The 16,961-nt window shown below is 36.6% G+C and overlaps 1 protein-coding gene across 4 annotated transcripts in view; it reads right to left on the bottom strand.

The window, feature by feature from the left end:
- Positions 1-5,623: 5,623 nt before the first annotated feature.
- Positions 5,624-16,961, bottom strand: part of LOC110465679 — a 128,650-nt gene continuing 117,312 nt past the window's right edge. For all 4 annotated transcript variants that reach the window (XM_021521647.1, XM_021521645.1, XM_021521646.1 and 1 more), the window contains exons 6-7: positions 10,006-10,099; positions 5,624-6,320 (exon numbers count right to left, since the gene is read on the bottom strand). In XM_021521647.1, the coding sequence (XP_021377322.1) occupies positions 6,199-6,320; positions 10,006-10,099 (216 nt within the window). In that variant the 3' untranslated portion in view covers positions 5,624-6,198. The remainder of the gene's footprint in view (positions 6,321-10,005; positions 10,100-16,961) is intronic.

Here is a 16,961-nt window from a genome sequence, read left to right as displayed (position 1 = left end):
CAAAACCCACTTAAAACAAATAATATTGATTCTAGGAAGTGTGTAGTTTTCTAGTACTTAATTAGATGCTCCCTAAATCTGTGTTTCTAGTAAGGATATGAATTTAACTACATGTCTACTATGAAAATAAAATATAAGAATAAACTTTAATAACTATTTTTGCTATCCAATCAAATTAAACACCTCATGGTACTGTCAGATCACCTATTCAAATGATAGATGATGTATTCATAAAGAAAACCATAGTGATATATATAGAATAAAAACAAATTTTTCAGATAGTCCGCTAGGCCTTTCTGCCTTCTAGGGCTTCTTCAGGCGGATTGAATTATGTGATATATATATATATGTGTAATTTTGTTTTAAAAAAATCAAAGATTTACAGAGGTGAGTGTGTTTTCAAAAGTGTACTAACATTGCTTCATTGATTTAACCTTATCATAATTCTTCCCGATATATTTTGTAATTTTCAAAATTCAATTTTCTAATTGACCTTTTAGCTCTTTTATTGTAACACCTGTGCCCTGTGGCTATTATGGACCACTAATTAACGTACAGGTACAAACGGCTCTATCATGGTTCATTGACCCATTAATTGATGCTGGGGTGTGTTATCAATTAAAATCGGCAATTTATTTATGTAGCACCCAGTTTGTAAACCATTTGAGGGATTAGGTAGTGTGAAACGCTACGATAGAGTCAAAGTCAATGTTTTGAAATAAAATTGTGCCCGAGGCTATCATTTCCTGACAAAGGGACAGCCACAGTATCCTACCTGTAACCGTGTACTGACTAATATATACCTGTGTATTTACTGGACAGACAATAGACTGGATTAATTGACAGGATTAACTGCCTTAATTCACACAGGTGTTCAAGGTTAGGTACAGAATCCCATGTGACCACAGGTGAATGGTCAGTGGGTGGTCATTGCCCATTTATTCTCAGGTAGATATCATATTGAAAAGAAAAATATGTGTTAGGGGCTGGTCACATTGCCCTAGCAACCTTCTTTAAATCTGCCACTGAAGTAAAGTTGTAACTGTATTATTAAAACTTGAGGTTCCCTCTGAAACTAAATTGATTTGAATTTTTATTAGTAAATCGATAAACTTATTCTATTTTTTTGTACCTGTACCTACAGATGCTTACACCCTATGCCTGCAACCATGAATTTTGTCATCATTTTAACAAGAGGCAATTCGTTACTGTACCACCAGGCCAGCTTTATACCTTGGTGTGGGGAACAAAGTAGACTCAGGGGAGGGGGTTGTGATTGGGAGATGTATTTTGTTATTCACCCATCTGCTACAGATTGAACATGTACCTCTATAACTAAGAAATCAAAATCAGACTAACTCATAGTTTTTTCTTTATTTTTCAATAAAAAGGCAACTGGGATTTAACGAACTTAAAATAGTTACACATCTGTAGCTTGATCTTTTCCTTTAATCTATATAGTGCCATGCCATGATATAAGGTTTTTCTGGCATTTTATCTTTTCTTGACTTGTTTGTGTAAAACAAAGAAGCGAATTACTCTATTGATGCCGTGTTATAGAGAAACTTTTCATAAAAAGTATAAAATTATAGGAAAACTTACCAAATTTACCCATATCACATAACTGATACTGATCCCCCATCCTGACACTACAACATTGATATGACGTGTGAATTGAATTTAACGATGATTAAGTGTACTTTTAATATGTTTTCCTCTAAAATAGTACAGCTACCTGGTATATTTGCATATCTAAAGTGTACAAATTATCTTTGTTAATGTTAAGCAATCAAAAAACAAAAACATATGTGTATCGTTGTTGATTCGATATTATGAAATATTCAGTTGAATGATTCTTTCCTTCCTCTTTCAATTTTCCTATCACAAATGAACCAGTTTCATTATAAACATTTATTAATATATATTTACATTTGGTGTGGCAAAGCCCTTCTATATTACTACTAACGTACTGCCAATAGCAGCTTCATATTATGAGACTATAACTGAAGTTGGTATTTGCACCTCCGAGCGACTAAACAGTGTCACTACCGAACTTGTCGGTACCTTCTGCTTGATCCCGAACACCAGCTGCCTGTCTCAAGTGTCTGTGTGATCAACAAACAATTGTATGCCTGGATTTTTCACAAATTCAACCTTCTCCGGTTGCACGATCAACATCAACAACATGCCGGACTTCAAATATAACTCTGACCTGATTACTGCAGACTTTCGTTGAGTGCGTGCGCCGGATATAGGTCGCAATACAATCGGAAAATGTTTTACGACACTTGATTAGTTACTTACAAAATGTTATTTGTTACTATGTATGAATCGAGAATATGATATATATATATAAATCAAAAACAAATGAATTATTAAAGAAATTTGCGGAGTCATTTCAATTGTGTATGGGAAATAGCGCGTGACGTCAGCTGTTATCTTTGTGCCGTTCTAGATATTGACCTGACATGACGGTAATAAGCGGGAAATTTGAAATTTGGAAAAGACATAAATTATTTTTTGCGAATTCTCATTATGGAAATATAAATATAAGCAATAAACTGCATAGATGGGGCAGACCAACTGGTATAACTGCCACATGTGTCACAGACAAACTTACCAGTTGGTCTGCCACATCTATGCAGTTTATTGCTTAAATGTACCTCAGTCTTTTAAACTTTGGTAAACATCGTAGTGCACTGGAGTTAACATTGTAGTGCACTGGAGTTAACATCGTAGTGCACTGGAGTTAACATCGTAGTGCCCTGGAGTTAACATCGTAGTGCACTGGAGTTAACACTGAAGTGAACTGGAATGCACTTCAATGTTTTGTCAAGTGCATTTCCTTGTTCACTACGTGTGCCCTATATACATGTACCAAGTTAAGTTTGCTCCAAACAACATCTATCTAATTACAATTGTCAATTCATGTTGAATTCTGTATTCTGTGTGTCCATTACCACCACGTCATTCCTCCTCAGGGGTTTGTTCGGTTTCCTGATGGCTATCCTATTGTTGTTGTATCCACGGTTAATCCCTGATCTTAGGTTTCCTGATTTATCAATCATATCGACTCTATATTTCTTTATTTGTTTTCCACGTGAATTTAGATCCGGATATATCTTTGTCCGTCAATGTCAATATCAAAAAGTGACAATGTTGACGGGTCAATGTGAACATTTAAAGCAGACCAACAGGGATAGATTTTAACGAAAAATGAATTTAATGTCTGATATTTCATAATTTTGTTTATTTTGTGAATCTCTTAAAGTTATGTTGTGATATGAATCGTAATCTCCGTGATACATCATGTATTATACCTCTCATGTTATCTACATGTAGACCAGGCTCACATACCTGTTATACCTGTGAGTGTTATTGTGTGTGTGAAGGTAGTGTGTATGCGGTAGCGTGAGTGCAACTCACGTGAGTAGTGTGTCGTGAGTGTTGGTCAAACTGACCAGTGACAAACGGACTGTATGACTTACCACGGACTTTACCCATCACTTCCTACGATCCGCCCTTTATCCCTTTCTGGTATGCCGCCACCAGCCACTCTACGCTGGAACTAGCGATGGTTCAGACGTATTGAGACATCTAAGATTTCTTACTACATGTTAATGTGGAGTGCGGGAAGTGTCTGCGAATACACCGCTCCGGTCGAGAAGCCTGGTAAGTGCATACATGTGTGAAAGGATTGTAATTTCGTTTTCGTTTATAGTCCGTTTCTTAATTGCTGTGCGTAATTGATATTTATTGGTTGTAAGTGTGTGTCTTATATGTTGTAGGTTTTTTACCTGCCTCATAATAAAGTTTTGGAAGAACTCACGTGTTGAAGTCTTGAGATAACCACCCCGGCTTACATACATAACATAACATAATATGCAATGTTTAAATTAAGGAATGTTGTCTCCGTCAATACGTTGGTGAATGTAAGTGATATTAACCGAGGACGCTCCAGGGATGTATTTACCTGGACAAAAGTCCATGATTGATAAATGTTACTAATGATCTTAGTTATATCAATCACATAATCGGCCTGTTATCTAGTGAATTCGCCCGTGTAATAGTTTTACATATGTCACTAGTGTAATATACCCTGGAGCGTTTTCATTGGCTGTGCCAGTCAGAAATTGATTGTGACGTCATAATATGGACAATGACGTGGCGTCATTAATTGTGAATGGCGCAACAAAATGGCTGTCTCCGTTTGATGAAGCCCTCTACATTTTGGCTTTAAAGCCTGTCAAAATGTAAGTTTTCTGAGTGAGGTGATAAAAAGCATCTTAAATTTGTTTTCATTTCATATGAGCTTTTATGAAACTCGTCTCGAAGTTTTAATTTTTGCTCGCCAAGGCTCGAAGATCCTATATGTACTACTAGAAGTGATATAATTTAAAACATGACGTCATTAACGATACACATTAAGTACAATTATGTATTAGTATATACTCTAAAATTTCTCGCAATCACATTGGTCGGATCCTATACACGTGACCAGTCTTAAAACCAGTGATGTAGGCTGGTTATCCGGTGAATATCGAATTTTAAATATAGCCTATATGGAAATTCCCCGGAACTTTTCGTAGCGCATGCTCAGTTGGAACGAAATGCGATCTGTCAGAAGACAACAGAGGATGGCTGCTCGCGAGGCACTTCACCTCCGTTATATCTGTAAATCAAAAAGCCACTTGAAGACAAAGATGCTGTTAACACAATGGTGTCATCCATGCTTATCTATTCCAAAGAATCTTGACGATGCCATCGAAAGCTACGGGGCCGAACTGTTAAATTCAACCCTGGCTAAATTTTACACGAAGGCTCGTTTGAGTAAAAGTTAACTATACAAAATTGTATTGTTGAAGCATATAATAAAACAGTTATGGGCTTTTTATGCTGGTAAATATGTTGTGAGCTAAACCTGAAAAAATGATGTTGCCCGAGTCGAAGCCGTATTACAAAAGTAAGTATATTTTATGTTAGTTCTTGTAAAGATAAAAATCATTAGATACTATTTTTTACTGTGTTACGTAGATCAGAAACATATTATAATATACATTTCGAACTTAATGAACAACTCCTCAAACTTCTATAAAACAATATCTCATTTATTTCCGTTGCATCGCAATATCGTCATCACTCGTAAATATATTTTTACAATACGGATTTAAATAAAACAACACAACCATATGCTCCACAATTCTTTATACATATAGCATAGCATGTTGTATTTATATAACTTATACAATGTTTGATTTAAACATAGAATAAATTAAATATAGCATATTTTCTGCATAAATTACGACAATTGTGACAGCGAAATCAGTCATTGCTAATATAAGTAATTGTTCTCTTCATTTTATATCCACAATGGAAAATAGGAAATATATAATTCTGGGCTAAAAAAATTAAAAAAATAATAGTTCGAGGTTCTTATATACCGCTTAATCACAACCTAGTTCGTAGGACGTCGAATAGCGGTTCACAAATTATTATCCCTGTTTATATAGGGCCTTTGCAACCAGCCAATATCTATCTCAACTTGCTTGGGAGCATACAGCCGGAGCTGCCATTTCGGCGATAACAGCTAGCATTCAACAATTCCAGCACTGCCCAACCACGTACTCATTTACAGCTGAGTAGACTGGAAGTTTTCCATTTTTATTGGCTGTTAATTTGAACAAAATACCTTGTAAACTATTTAATTTCCTTGTGAGAATGTTGTAATAGTCTTAAAAAGAGGAAACAAAAAGAGGAAATCCTGTTATTAACACGAAGGTAAGATGGGAATACCTTTTTCAAGGCTGACTGTTTTCCCCTTTTCCTTCTCTTTGCTTTATTAAGCAGATCCAACTGCTTCGAAGCAATGAACTATTAAAAGTGCCACCAATTTTCTATTTTATTTAGGCTTGTTTTCGGCATGGTTTCATGTTTTTGCACATATAACAAATTTACGCTTCAAAAATACTGTACAAATAAGAAACGATGCTTCAAATCAATAGTTGTATATATAATACATAATTGAATAAACGGTCCTAATTAACATCGCACATCATTCAATACGTCTTCTCCTTTGATAAGACCGATTTTACAAATATTGCAAACAACATTTGGACGAAAGTGGGTTATATATAATGCATTAATTTCTCATGTAAATATGTTCCAGAAAAAGGTTTCAATTTCCGTCTTAAAGTTGTATCATACCGCTCCGTAAGATGTCAGTTCATCAGGCCGGAAATGACCTTTCAAGGAGGAAGTAGTTGCAATGTCATCCTCCATTTTGTAATTGACGATGGTAGATGCTTTTGATTTTGTTTCGTCTGTAACATAGAAACAACGAAATGAAATTATATAACGACTTAATACATATCAAGCGATAAAATATAGGAAGCTAAACAACAGTCATAATTACCCGGTCAATATTTTTGAACGTTGCCTTGGGAAGCCCGATTTCCTGTTAGCGGCGCATAACAGTCAACCAAATTAGCTAGCCTATCTGATTTTCATGTTTGTAATTTTGACTGTTCCCTGTTATTTAACGATAACATTGCGATACAGTCAATCAAACTTAATATGAAAAAGAGTAAGAGTTAAACAGCTTCAGAGGACAATGTTATAGTTAAAAGAAACTGATGATTTAAATAAAGTCAGATAGCTGTCTTTCATTGATCAGGTAACAATACGTTTGTTTTATGCCTGATCAGTCAACAATCGAAATTATTTCCCCGAGTTTTTCGTTTTTTTTGGGGGGCCAAGCAAATTAATTGCTTTGCCATCCCGGGATATAGTTTTGACTATAGAATCATGAGCCAGCCTTACATATATGGACAATTGAAACAAATATAAATTTTCTGTAATTTTTATGAATTCAAAGATTTCAATTTAAGAAAACAACAATGCCAATATTTAACTGGTCCGTCCTGTTGAGGGGTACATGCAATTCTTTGTCGCTGGATATAGGTGTGTTTCACTTCTACTTCTATAAACCAAAACAATTCCAGGTGAAAACCCTGACAGTATGCTTCTTCTTTGTGTGAAATAATTTCTATAGAAGCCAGTACAAAATGTACAAAAATAAATGACTCAGTTCCCAGAACAAAGTACGTTCCAATAACTACACGTGTAGCAATTACTGTGACGAGGCCGCATGCATGTTAATTCGTCTGAAATTTGCATGAAACATGACGTCACTCTTTAGTGACGGATGGACTTCACAGCGATTTCGCAGAGAAAAAACAAGAAATTATAGCTATCTGCGTCTTTTTTTTTCTACACAGATTCTTGGAAAAGATGGAAATAAAATCATTGACACTATATAGTGTTAAGCTGCTCAGCCGTTGAATCTTGGCTCCTGTCAACATTTCATCAGGATAATACGTTGTGCCTGTGAAATGGGGCTAAAGAACCCCAAGCGTGATAGAACGTGACACCAAAAGCGAAACGTCTTAACTTCATTCCAACCGTCGTAATTAACTGCAGAAAAAATCCTCCCGTGTGGCATGTCGTCATTAGGGGCTTACGTTAATACCGTAATCGACTGTCTTTATTCTTAATAATGGTTTTAAAGAATTGCATGGCAGTAATGCGTTAGGAGGGTGATATTGTGTTTCATGAGAACGGCGGGGATGTTTTCAGTCACCTTTTGATTCTGCTCCGAATGTTTTTTTTTTTAAAGCAGAGCTAGTGAGATCATGTTGAATGATTATCTGCAGTTATGATTATTAATAATAATAATAATAATAATTCGAGGTTCTTATATACCGCTTTATCACATATTGTTCATAGGTCGTCTCAAAGCGGTTCACAAATTATTATCCTTGGTCATAGGGCCTGTTGCAACTAGCCTATATCTTTCTCAACTCCCTGGGGAGCATACAGCCGGTGCTGCCATTTCGGCGCTAACAGCTAGCATTCAACAATTCTAGCACTGTCTAACCACGTACTCAACGCAGTGCCCTGACGTGACTCGAACCTGCAACCCTTCGGTCACGAGCCCGGCGTCATACCGCTAGACTACCGTGCCTCCAGTTATGCAGTATGACATGTCTGAATCGATCATAGTACACATTTTGTAACTAGTGCAGTTTCGAGGAAAGAATATGCCTACTTTGTCCGACTACATGATTGTAATGCAATGTAGGCACCTATGCAGAATCGTGGATTTCCTCTCGTGCCTGATTCGAAGAGGACATGAAAAAGACCCAAAATTTATCTGGAGTTCTCATTGTAACACTTGGGATCTTTTTCGTTTATACAGTTATCTCCCCTTCTCTTTTCTATCTACTTTCTGTTTCAGGCGGTCTCTCCTTCACTCATCCTCGATACTCCAGGGGTTACGTCATCCTCGATACTCCAGGGGTTACGTCATCCTCGATACTCCAGGGGTTACGCTCACTTTCGCTCTCTGCAACCCTGGCATATGTCATCGCAAAAATGAAGGCACGAAGATAGCTGTTTGATTGGTCTCAGGTAATAAATACCCTGATCAATCGCTTAACTGATACATGATATTTTAAGATTACAAAGGAGCGACACCCGACGTCAAAGTCTGTCAATATTGACCGTTACGTGACCGCGAGATTCTTTTGATGTACATCAAAGAATCGAACTAGTCTTCTAGTCTCATCAACAAGGTTGGTACACACTGAGCCTTCAATTTTGGTGTGACATATTCCAGGGGTGTAGAGAGCGTAAGTGAGCATAACCCCTACGAGTGTCGAGGATGTGTCTCCCTAGGTACCCGTCCTCATATGACACGAGTTTTTGCGAGGACGTTAACCCTTTCACCACTGTGGACCACAATGGACTCATCCAGATAAAGCTATAGTAGAGTCTACTTAAGTTACCTAGGGATGAAAGGGTTAAACCCCAGACAAACAAACAAACAAACAAATAGTACTTGTAACTTGACAATATCAAATCTAAAACATGCTTTTAATTGTACCGTTCAAATACTTTCAAATTTATTTACATAATTTCAGCAGCTGCTGATCACACCTAAAGCAAATATCGTTGATATTAGGATTAGACAATAACTAACTGTACGCTAGCGTAAAAAAACGCTTCCAATGCGCTTCGTGGGTGGTCGGGTGGCGCAGTTGATAACGCTTACGCCTTTCACCAAGACGAACTGACATTTACCCGATCAGACATATATCTGTGGCGGATGTTCTGACCCGACCACTTTGTATGTTTCCTCCTGCTACGTGTTCTCCGATTTAGGATTATGTGTGTGCTTTCATCCAGGCCAACATGAGTGATATTCCGCCTTTGCGTATTGCAGAGTTATCTTCTCTTGGGAGCAGGTATTGGTTGTTACGTCATTGGTTTGTGTGGGAAAATTACGTCGTTTTGTCAAAATTTGATGACGTCACTCTCACAAACAAGTGACGCAACAATCAATACCTGCTCCCAAGAGAAGATAACTCTGCAATACGAACAGACGGAATACATTATTGTATAAACTTATTTTTTACAAATAATATTAAATAAATAAAGTTAAATGTTGATATATATTCAATGAAAAAATACACTAAATATTGAAGAGTAATTGAAAATTTTGCAAATAAATCAATGATAATAATAATAATAATAAAATGGTCAATATTGAGTTCCACGGAACACTTTATAGCAAAGTAAAGGGGATGGATTACATGCGTATTTAGTTGAAGGTTAAGGTTTGTCTTTCGTTTGATTAAAGTTTCCGGCTGTGTTCTGTAACTGTCCGTGTTTGTTCCGTAATCGACCACCCTAACTAGCCCTTATGTGATTCCGTTTGTCAACTTAATTGGCGTTTGTGGTCGTTTTCCGTTGTGAAGCTGTTATTAGTCTGCTTTCTTTCCGACTTAACTCCTTTTGTCTAAGCTAAATTTTCAGATATAAATTAACATTAGGCCATGTTCGATCGGTTGCGGCTAAAGTACAAAGATCACAGAATATATATTAGAAAGGCGTATAGTGAGGCGTTTTTTCTGACATTAATCGAAATTAAGTGTATCTACTAACCGGAAGTACTGCTAGTTCGTCTGAGGCACCTGACAGGGGACACCTTAGCATTGAGTTTTAACCGGATATCCTTGCATGTCAGGCGGCGATAACCCTGTAAAATACACAAAATATAAAACTTAACTAATATGTATATACAATAAACACCAGGCCATGATATGCTACTGACAAATGGGAATTGAGCTGTATATATTTATGCCAGAACTCGGTAAGTCTGCAAAAAAAGTGTTGAAATCTGATCTCATGGTATATGAAAAAAGTATACAAGAGGCCCAGAGGGCCTGTATCGTTCAGTTTGATATCTAAGCAATCATGGCAAAAATATTTTCCAAATGAGATCCAAGGGAATGGGCCCTACCCGTAAAAGCCTATCCTTGTAGCATATCTGTATTAGATTTCCTTGTCCAGCAATGTTATGTATGTTCCAAGGTATGAATCAGAAACTTGGTCCCTCAGGTTGTGGCCAGACCCCAGGAGCAATTGTAATATCATGACTGTATTCGTCTTTTTATGCCAAATGATTGTATATATATATTTGGGGTGGGGCTCTTTAACCGTTTCGAAGTTATGCCCTAAGGACTATGTTTCCTAGGGTGAGGCAGACCCCGAAGCCATCTTGGAAGCATATATGCATTTTTCTCTTTATACTCTGCAATTGAATACATGCCATAGGGTGGGGATCTCAACTGTTTCCAAGCTGGGACTCAGAAGCTATGTCTCTTTGGGTTTGGCAAGACCCCAGGGTCTATTCTAATATCATGACTGTATTCGTCTCTTGATGCCAAGCATTTGTATATACAGTTTTGGGGTGGGAATCTCAACCGTTTCATGGTTATAACCCAGGGACTATGCCTCCAAGGGTGGGGCTAAATTGCCACCTTTGGTCCTGCTACTCAGACCCCTGGGGGTCAGCCCTACCATTTGTACAATTTTGAATCCCCCACCGTCTAGGAATGCTTCCAGTCAAACTTAGCTGAATTCCAATCAGTGGTTAAGAAGAAGTCATTTGAAGAAATTGTTGACGAACGGACGACGGACGACAGACGACGGACGTCACAGTATGGCATAGGTTCACCTTGGTCCTTCAGACCTGGTGGGCTTATGATAACTACGAAAAGAATCAAGACAGACACTGACTTGGTTATGAAATGGTTTCAGATATGACGCAAAGTAGCAATTCTTTTCGGCGTCATTTTCCATTGTCACATCATTTATCATGGTAATTTTGCCCGATCGGAAACATGAATAATGTATTCCTAAGAGAAATATATGGTTTTCTAAATAAAACATCTAAATGTCATACGAGAGAAAAAAGTCTCCAAACTCGTGATGGTCGATTTTCATGTTTATCTAACTATAAAATTTCAAAATTGTTAAGGAGACTCGATAAACCACATGTCTTCACACAAACCAAAAGGTAACTAAATCGAGTTATCGGTAATTCTTGATAAACGACCATCACTCTTTGGGCAACCTGTAAATAAGTTGCAAAAAAATGGCAGTCAAAATATTGTTCAGCTCACAAGGGCGTACACGTGCATCACTATATTTGTAATAAAATATAATCTTCAACTTAAAACCCAGTTTGAAAGAGAAAACAAATGTTTAAGTATTACAAATAAAGCGACCCATGCCCAAGTTTGCCGATCAAATAATGACTTAATTATAAAACCAGCATATTGTCGATAGTATTAGTTTGTAGAGAGACAAGATTTGTATTGCGCCATTCACGTTAGATTTAAGTTAACTTCTCTACATTTCTTCACTTGTTGTCGTTAACTCCAATCTCAATACAAGTGCACTGAGACACGATGTTTGCCATTATAAGCGCCTAATTGACCACGTTTTGATGGACATATTCAGTGATTTGATAGACGGAATGTTGCCTGTTTACGTAATGTCCAATCTTTCTTTCTCATTCGACTCTCGCGAGATTCTATTGCATGTAGCCGACAAGAGTCCACATGAACAAGACAGGTTGACATACAAGCGTGTAATTGAAGCAGAAGTGATTGAATTTTCTGTAATATTGTAAATGATCATTGGTATACGTAATGGGCAGAGTGTATCATCATGTCAGTGTGGCTAGTTTTCTATCAAATATAACTGACATTCCCGTCGGGAAATTGCGCCGACCGTCCCTCCCCTACGATCATCCGAAGTCGCGCACATTCCAAATTAACTGTTCATTTCGAGAGGTGAAGGTGCCGTGGACGACACTGATATGTGCCAGACGCCAAGTAAAGGGCCTAATTATGGTTACAACGAGATTATTTGTATGCAGTAAAACATTGCAGCAGACGTTTATTATGTCTACGGTTATTTCATGTATAGTCACAGACCTATGGTTTACCAATATACTTCATAATTAAGATGTTATGATTACAAACTTTAAAAATGAAAATGTTCGCGTGTGGACATTTTCGCGTTGGATTTACCGAATTTGTTGTTATATCCCTTATTTTCGTTGAAGTCAGATATGCCTTCCGAAAAAAAGATTGTAATTTCGGTAAATAATTTATTTGTTGTAAGGTTCTAATATTTGTTGATAATGAAATTTGTTTCCAATTTATATTACAGTTTATTTTACTTCAAATAAATATAAAAAAGCATTCAAAACGTTGAACCTTACAGTGGAAATAAAAATGAAAAATAAATCAACATTCACTTCAAAACCAACCATTATGCTACTAGTATGCTTGTATTATTGTATTGCCGTCCTTGTACGACCCATGTTTTTGCGAGGATGTCAAAAAACAACAACTCACGAACGATCACGAACGAACGGATACACGGACGAACGGATACACGAACGAACGGATACACGGGCGAACGAACGGAGAAACAACCCCTGTTGAACTGCGCACACGTCTCTGTAAAACTCTTTTACTAGTAAACCCAGTCATGTAAGAGACCTGAACTAACGTAATTATACAAGAAAACACGGTTCTGAATAAGAAAAGATCGATCACAAAAAAAGGGTTTTAAGGCGCAACATATTCGTTATACAGTGAGACAATCGGATCACAGCGTTCACGTTTTAAGTCTGTGATAAATAAAGAACTAGGTCAACACTTTCTTAGATATCGTATATTCGTCAAACATTGGAGACAAACGTAATGTGTTAGCCCATCGCTGATAGTGTTAATAGTCTACCTATATTAAAATTATTATTTTGTTTTAGGTAAAATAAATAGTCGCACTAATACATGGACACACATGGACTCAACATCTTTGCCACTTTGACCGCTTGTTGTCTTCTCAGCCCCATCCTTCCCTTACACTCAAACCGCTNCTCTCTCTCTCTCTCTCTCTCTCTCTCTCTCTCTCTCTCTCTTACAGAATTTGTATAAAAGTAGGTTGAAGAATGAAAAATGAGTGTGAAAATTAATAATTATTCTGTAATGATGAAAATGTTTCATTTTTTTGTTAGTATACCTAATGTATATACGATGTAAACTACACGCCCAAAGTACAGACGATACCCTAACAACGTGATAAACCTAATAAACCCGTTGCTATATTGTGTATTCAGAACAAGGGATACGGGACTAGCTCGTAGATACATGCACTTAAAGTACATGTGTGTATGTTTAATGATTTGTTTTGAGAGTCACGTAAGGAGGCTTGTTTTGACATAAACTTGATAATTTGACAATTTACAGATTCCATTCACGCAACAATCTGAACATAATGTTTAAAAGGTTTCACAAATTATCACACGTTCTTCAAGTGCCCGTTGACGCATTACTTTAACATGTGAAGTATTGATTATATCAAAATTTCAACACAGGATGACGAAGATCACACCTATGCTAGGATATGGTGTTCGTGTCCTCGAGCGGTCGTTCTGATATAGCATTAACATTTTCGTGGCGTAATGTAGAAAAATAATTTCCACTTTCGTTACGAAAACTGTTACATAACGAGTGCAAACAGCTTACTAAGCAAGGAATCTACTAATGGTTCTTGAACACTTAAAGGATCATCGCAATACAGCCAACAATTAAACGCATTGGAAACATTTCTTGCAGCATGACTATAGCTTTGATAAATCATTGATTAAAAGAAAGAAAAAACCCGAAAAAAAGAAACATATCAATAACAGTATTCTGAGTGTGAAAATGGAACGTGATTCGAACCCTGGGCATCCGAACACTATACTGTTGCTCAAACCAATTGCGCTTCCCGGTCCTAAGCAGTACCATGGTCCCATTTGCGCTAGTAGTATGAAAAGTAGTATTAGTAGTATGACAGTGGCGGTCACTGCTAGTTAAAACAACTACAGTGAAATCCTGCAGTATTTTGATTTTGCATATGTATAACATTTTAAAACGGTGGAATGTCATGGGAAAACACTGAAATTAAAAACTGCTCACGGAGAGTATGCATCTCTTACTAAAGCAAAGAAAAAGCATTTCCCATATTCTACAAGCGAACTCGGCATTGTTGCCAATGATATCATGCAGTGGGACAAAGCAGGCCAATTTATACAGGGAGTGGCGGCATTTAACAGACCGGGCTTCCAACAACTAGGTCTTGAGATGTCATTTGCAGGGGCTACCCAAAACAAGAATGTCATGTGTTTGAGAAAGGTTTAGTAAAATGTTAAACGATAGAGCACGATCAATGAGTTCTCGTGTAGTAAGGTGAGTGTAGCAGTCACTACTTACTTGATTAAAAGGTTAATGATGACTTAAAATAGGGAAAAGTCGTTAACAAGGATATCAAATTTTATATGTTTCGGCAATAGTAAAACAGATTTTTTCATTTGCAACCCAACCCAATGTCTTTTTACAGCGAAATATTTTCGAAGCGACGGAACGACCCCCAGGAAAATTTATAGCGACAGTATTTATGTCAGTGAAATGCTATCAAATAAATCATTGTTTGATCTCAAGGTCCACATCTTTTATGCTATAATTAACATTCGAAACTGCCTGGAAAGTAGCGGAGAGGCGATTAGTGTCATTTTTAAACTTGTGATGACCATTCCATACACGTGCATTAAAGCGGTAAGAAGTATTTTTTCTCGAAGTGTTCAAATACTTGCAGTATTTTTTTTATCTTAATATTTTTTTTATGCGATGAGAAAGTGAATGACTTTTCTGGTAATGTCGGTAGTCCAAGATATATCAAAATTTCATGCTAAATTAGTATAGGCGTAAACTGTGGCTAACGACTGGAAAATGTCGAGTGAACCTGATTGTAAAAATCGCCAATTAAACGTGAAATGCTATCTTCCCATTATTGCTGAGAGTTAGATAAGATAACTGATTCATTAACGCAAATATTCGAAATAAGTGTTTTGAGGAATATCAGAGAATGTAAAAGGCATTTATGTATTTTCTTTTCTTCTGCGAACTTGCGAACGATTTAGACTTCCTTACACATAATTTTAGTTTCTTATTCCTTTAAAATATTAGAAGATTGAATTTCGCGTTTTAATTTCACGTGTACCGGGTTTCTAATAACCGGACCCTCAACAACATTCCAATGCATTTTAAGTTAACTTAGATAAATTCGTTTACCTGTCTCCTAAGTTGGAGATGAGATATTAGCGTGCTGTAAATGATAAGTGCAGACGGTATTGACGTTGGATCCCGGTAACTAGGAAAATCAGCGCTTCCCTACAACGTCAGCTGCATGGAAACATACTTCAAGATCCTCCAGGGGCGAGTCTATCTAAGCATTCAGGCTATCACACGGATCAATTTGATTAGGCTTTTGCCACAGGGATATGTCTTACTGTTAGTTTTTTTTGCTTTTTTTTCTTGATTTTGTTACCGTATGTCATGAATTGCACAAACCAGACATGTCATTTCAGCCATATTTATCGTTGATATAATAACAAGGCTATAATTCTACTCTGTATCACTGCTGAGGGGATAGCCCTGGTTCAGTTTTTATATATTACCTTCTTCGTCATATGAGACAACCTTATCAGGCATATGTTAACATCCAGACATGTCCTATAGTGTGACGATCCAATAAAAGTGCAAATAAAGGTAACTGCACATGGATATATAGGCTAGCATTAATATAAACGTTTTGAAAAGTGTTTAAGTTGTACATGCTATAATAGTTGGCTTGTAAATGATTCATCATTGTGAAATGGAGTAGTAGAGGTACTGTTTTTACATGATCAATTATATTAAACCATCACATTCGTCTTAAATAGGCCATTAACAATACTATACTGACAACTGAAGGAAAGAATGATATTTACAATACTAACAATTGAAGGAAAGGATGATATTTACAATACTGACAATTGAAGGAAAGGATGATATTTACAATACTGACAATTGAAGGAAAGGATGATATTTACAATACTGACATTTCAAGGAAAGGATGCTATTTACAATACTGACAATTGAAGGAAAGGATGATATTTACAATACTGACAATTGAGGGAAAGGGTGATATTTACAATACTGACAATTGAAGGAAAGGATGATATTTACAATACTGACAATTGAAGGAAAGGATGATATTTGCAATACTGACATTTGAAGAAAAGGATGACATTTACAATACTGACAATTGAAGGAACGGATGATATTACAATACTGACGATTGAAGAAAAGGATAATACTGACAATTGAAGGAAAGGATGATATTTGCAATACTGACATTTGAAGAAAAGGATGACATTTACAATACTGACAATTGAAGGAAAGGATGATATTAACAATACTGACAATTGAAGGAAAGGATGATATTTGCAATGCTGACATTTGAAGAAAAGGATGATATTTACAATACTGACAATTGAAGGAACGGATGATATTTACAATACTGACGATTGAAGAAAAGGATAATACTGACAATTGAAGGAAAGGATGATATTTGCAATACTGACATTTGAAGAAAAGGATGATATTTACAATACTGACAATTGAAGGAAAGGATGATATTTGCAATACTGACATTTGAAGAAAAGGATGATATTT

The sequence above is a fragment of the Mizuhopecten yessoensis genome, unplaced genomic scaffold (assembly GCF_002113885.1).
Source record: "Mizuhopecten yessoensis strain PY_sf001 unplaced genomic scaffold, ASM211388v2 scaffold11097, whole genome shotgun sequence".
In the NCBI taxonomy this organism is placed as follows: Eukaryota; Metazoa; Mollusca; class Bivalvia; order Pectinida; family Pectinidae; genus Mizuhopecten; species Mizuhopecten yessoensis.
Note: the sequence above shows the minus strand (reverse complement) of the source record. Positions and strands in the feature narration are given on the sequence as shown.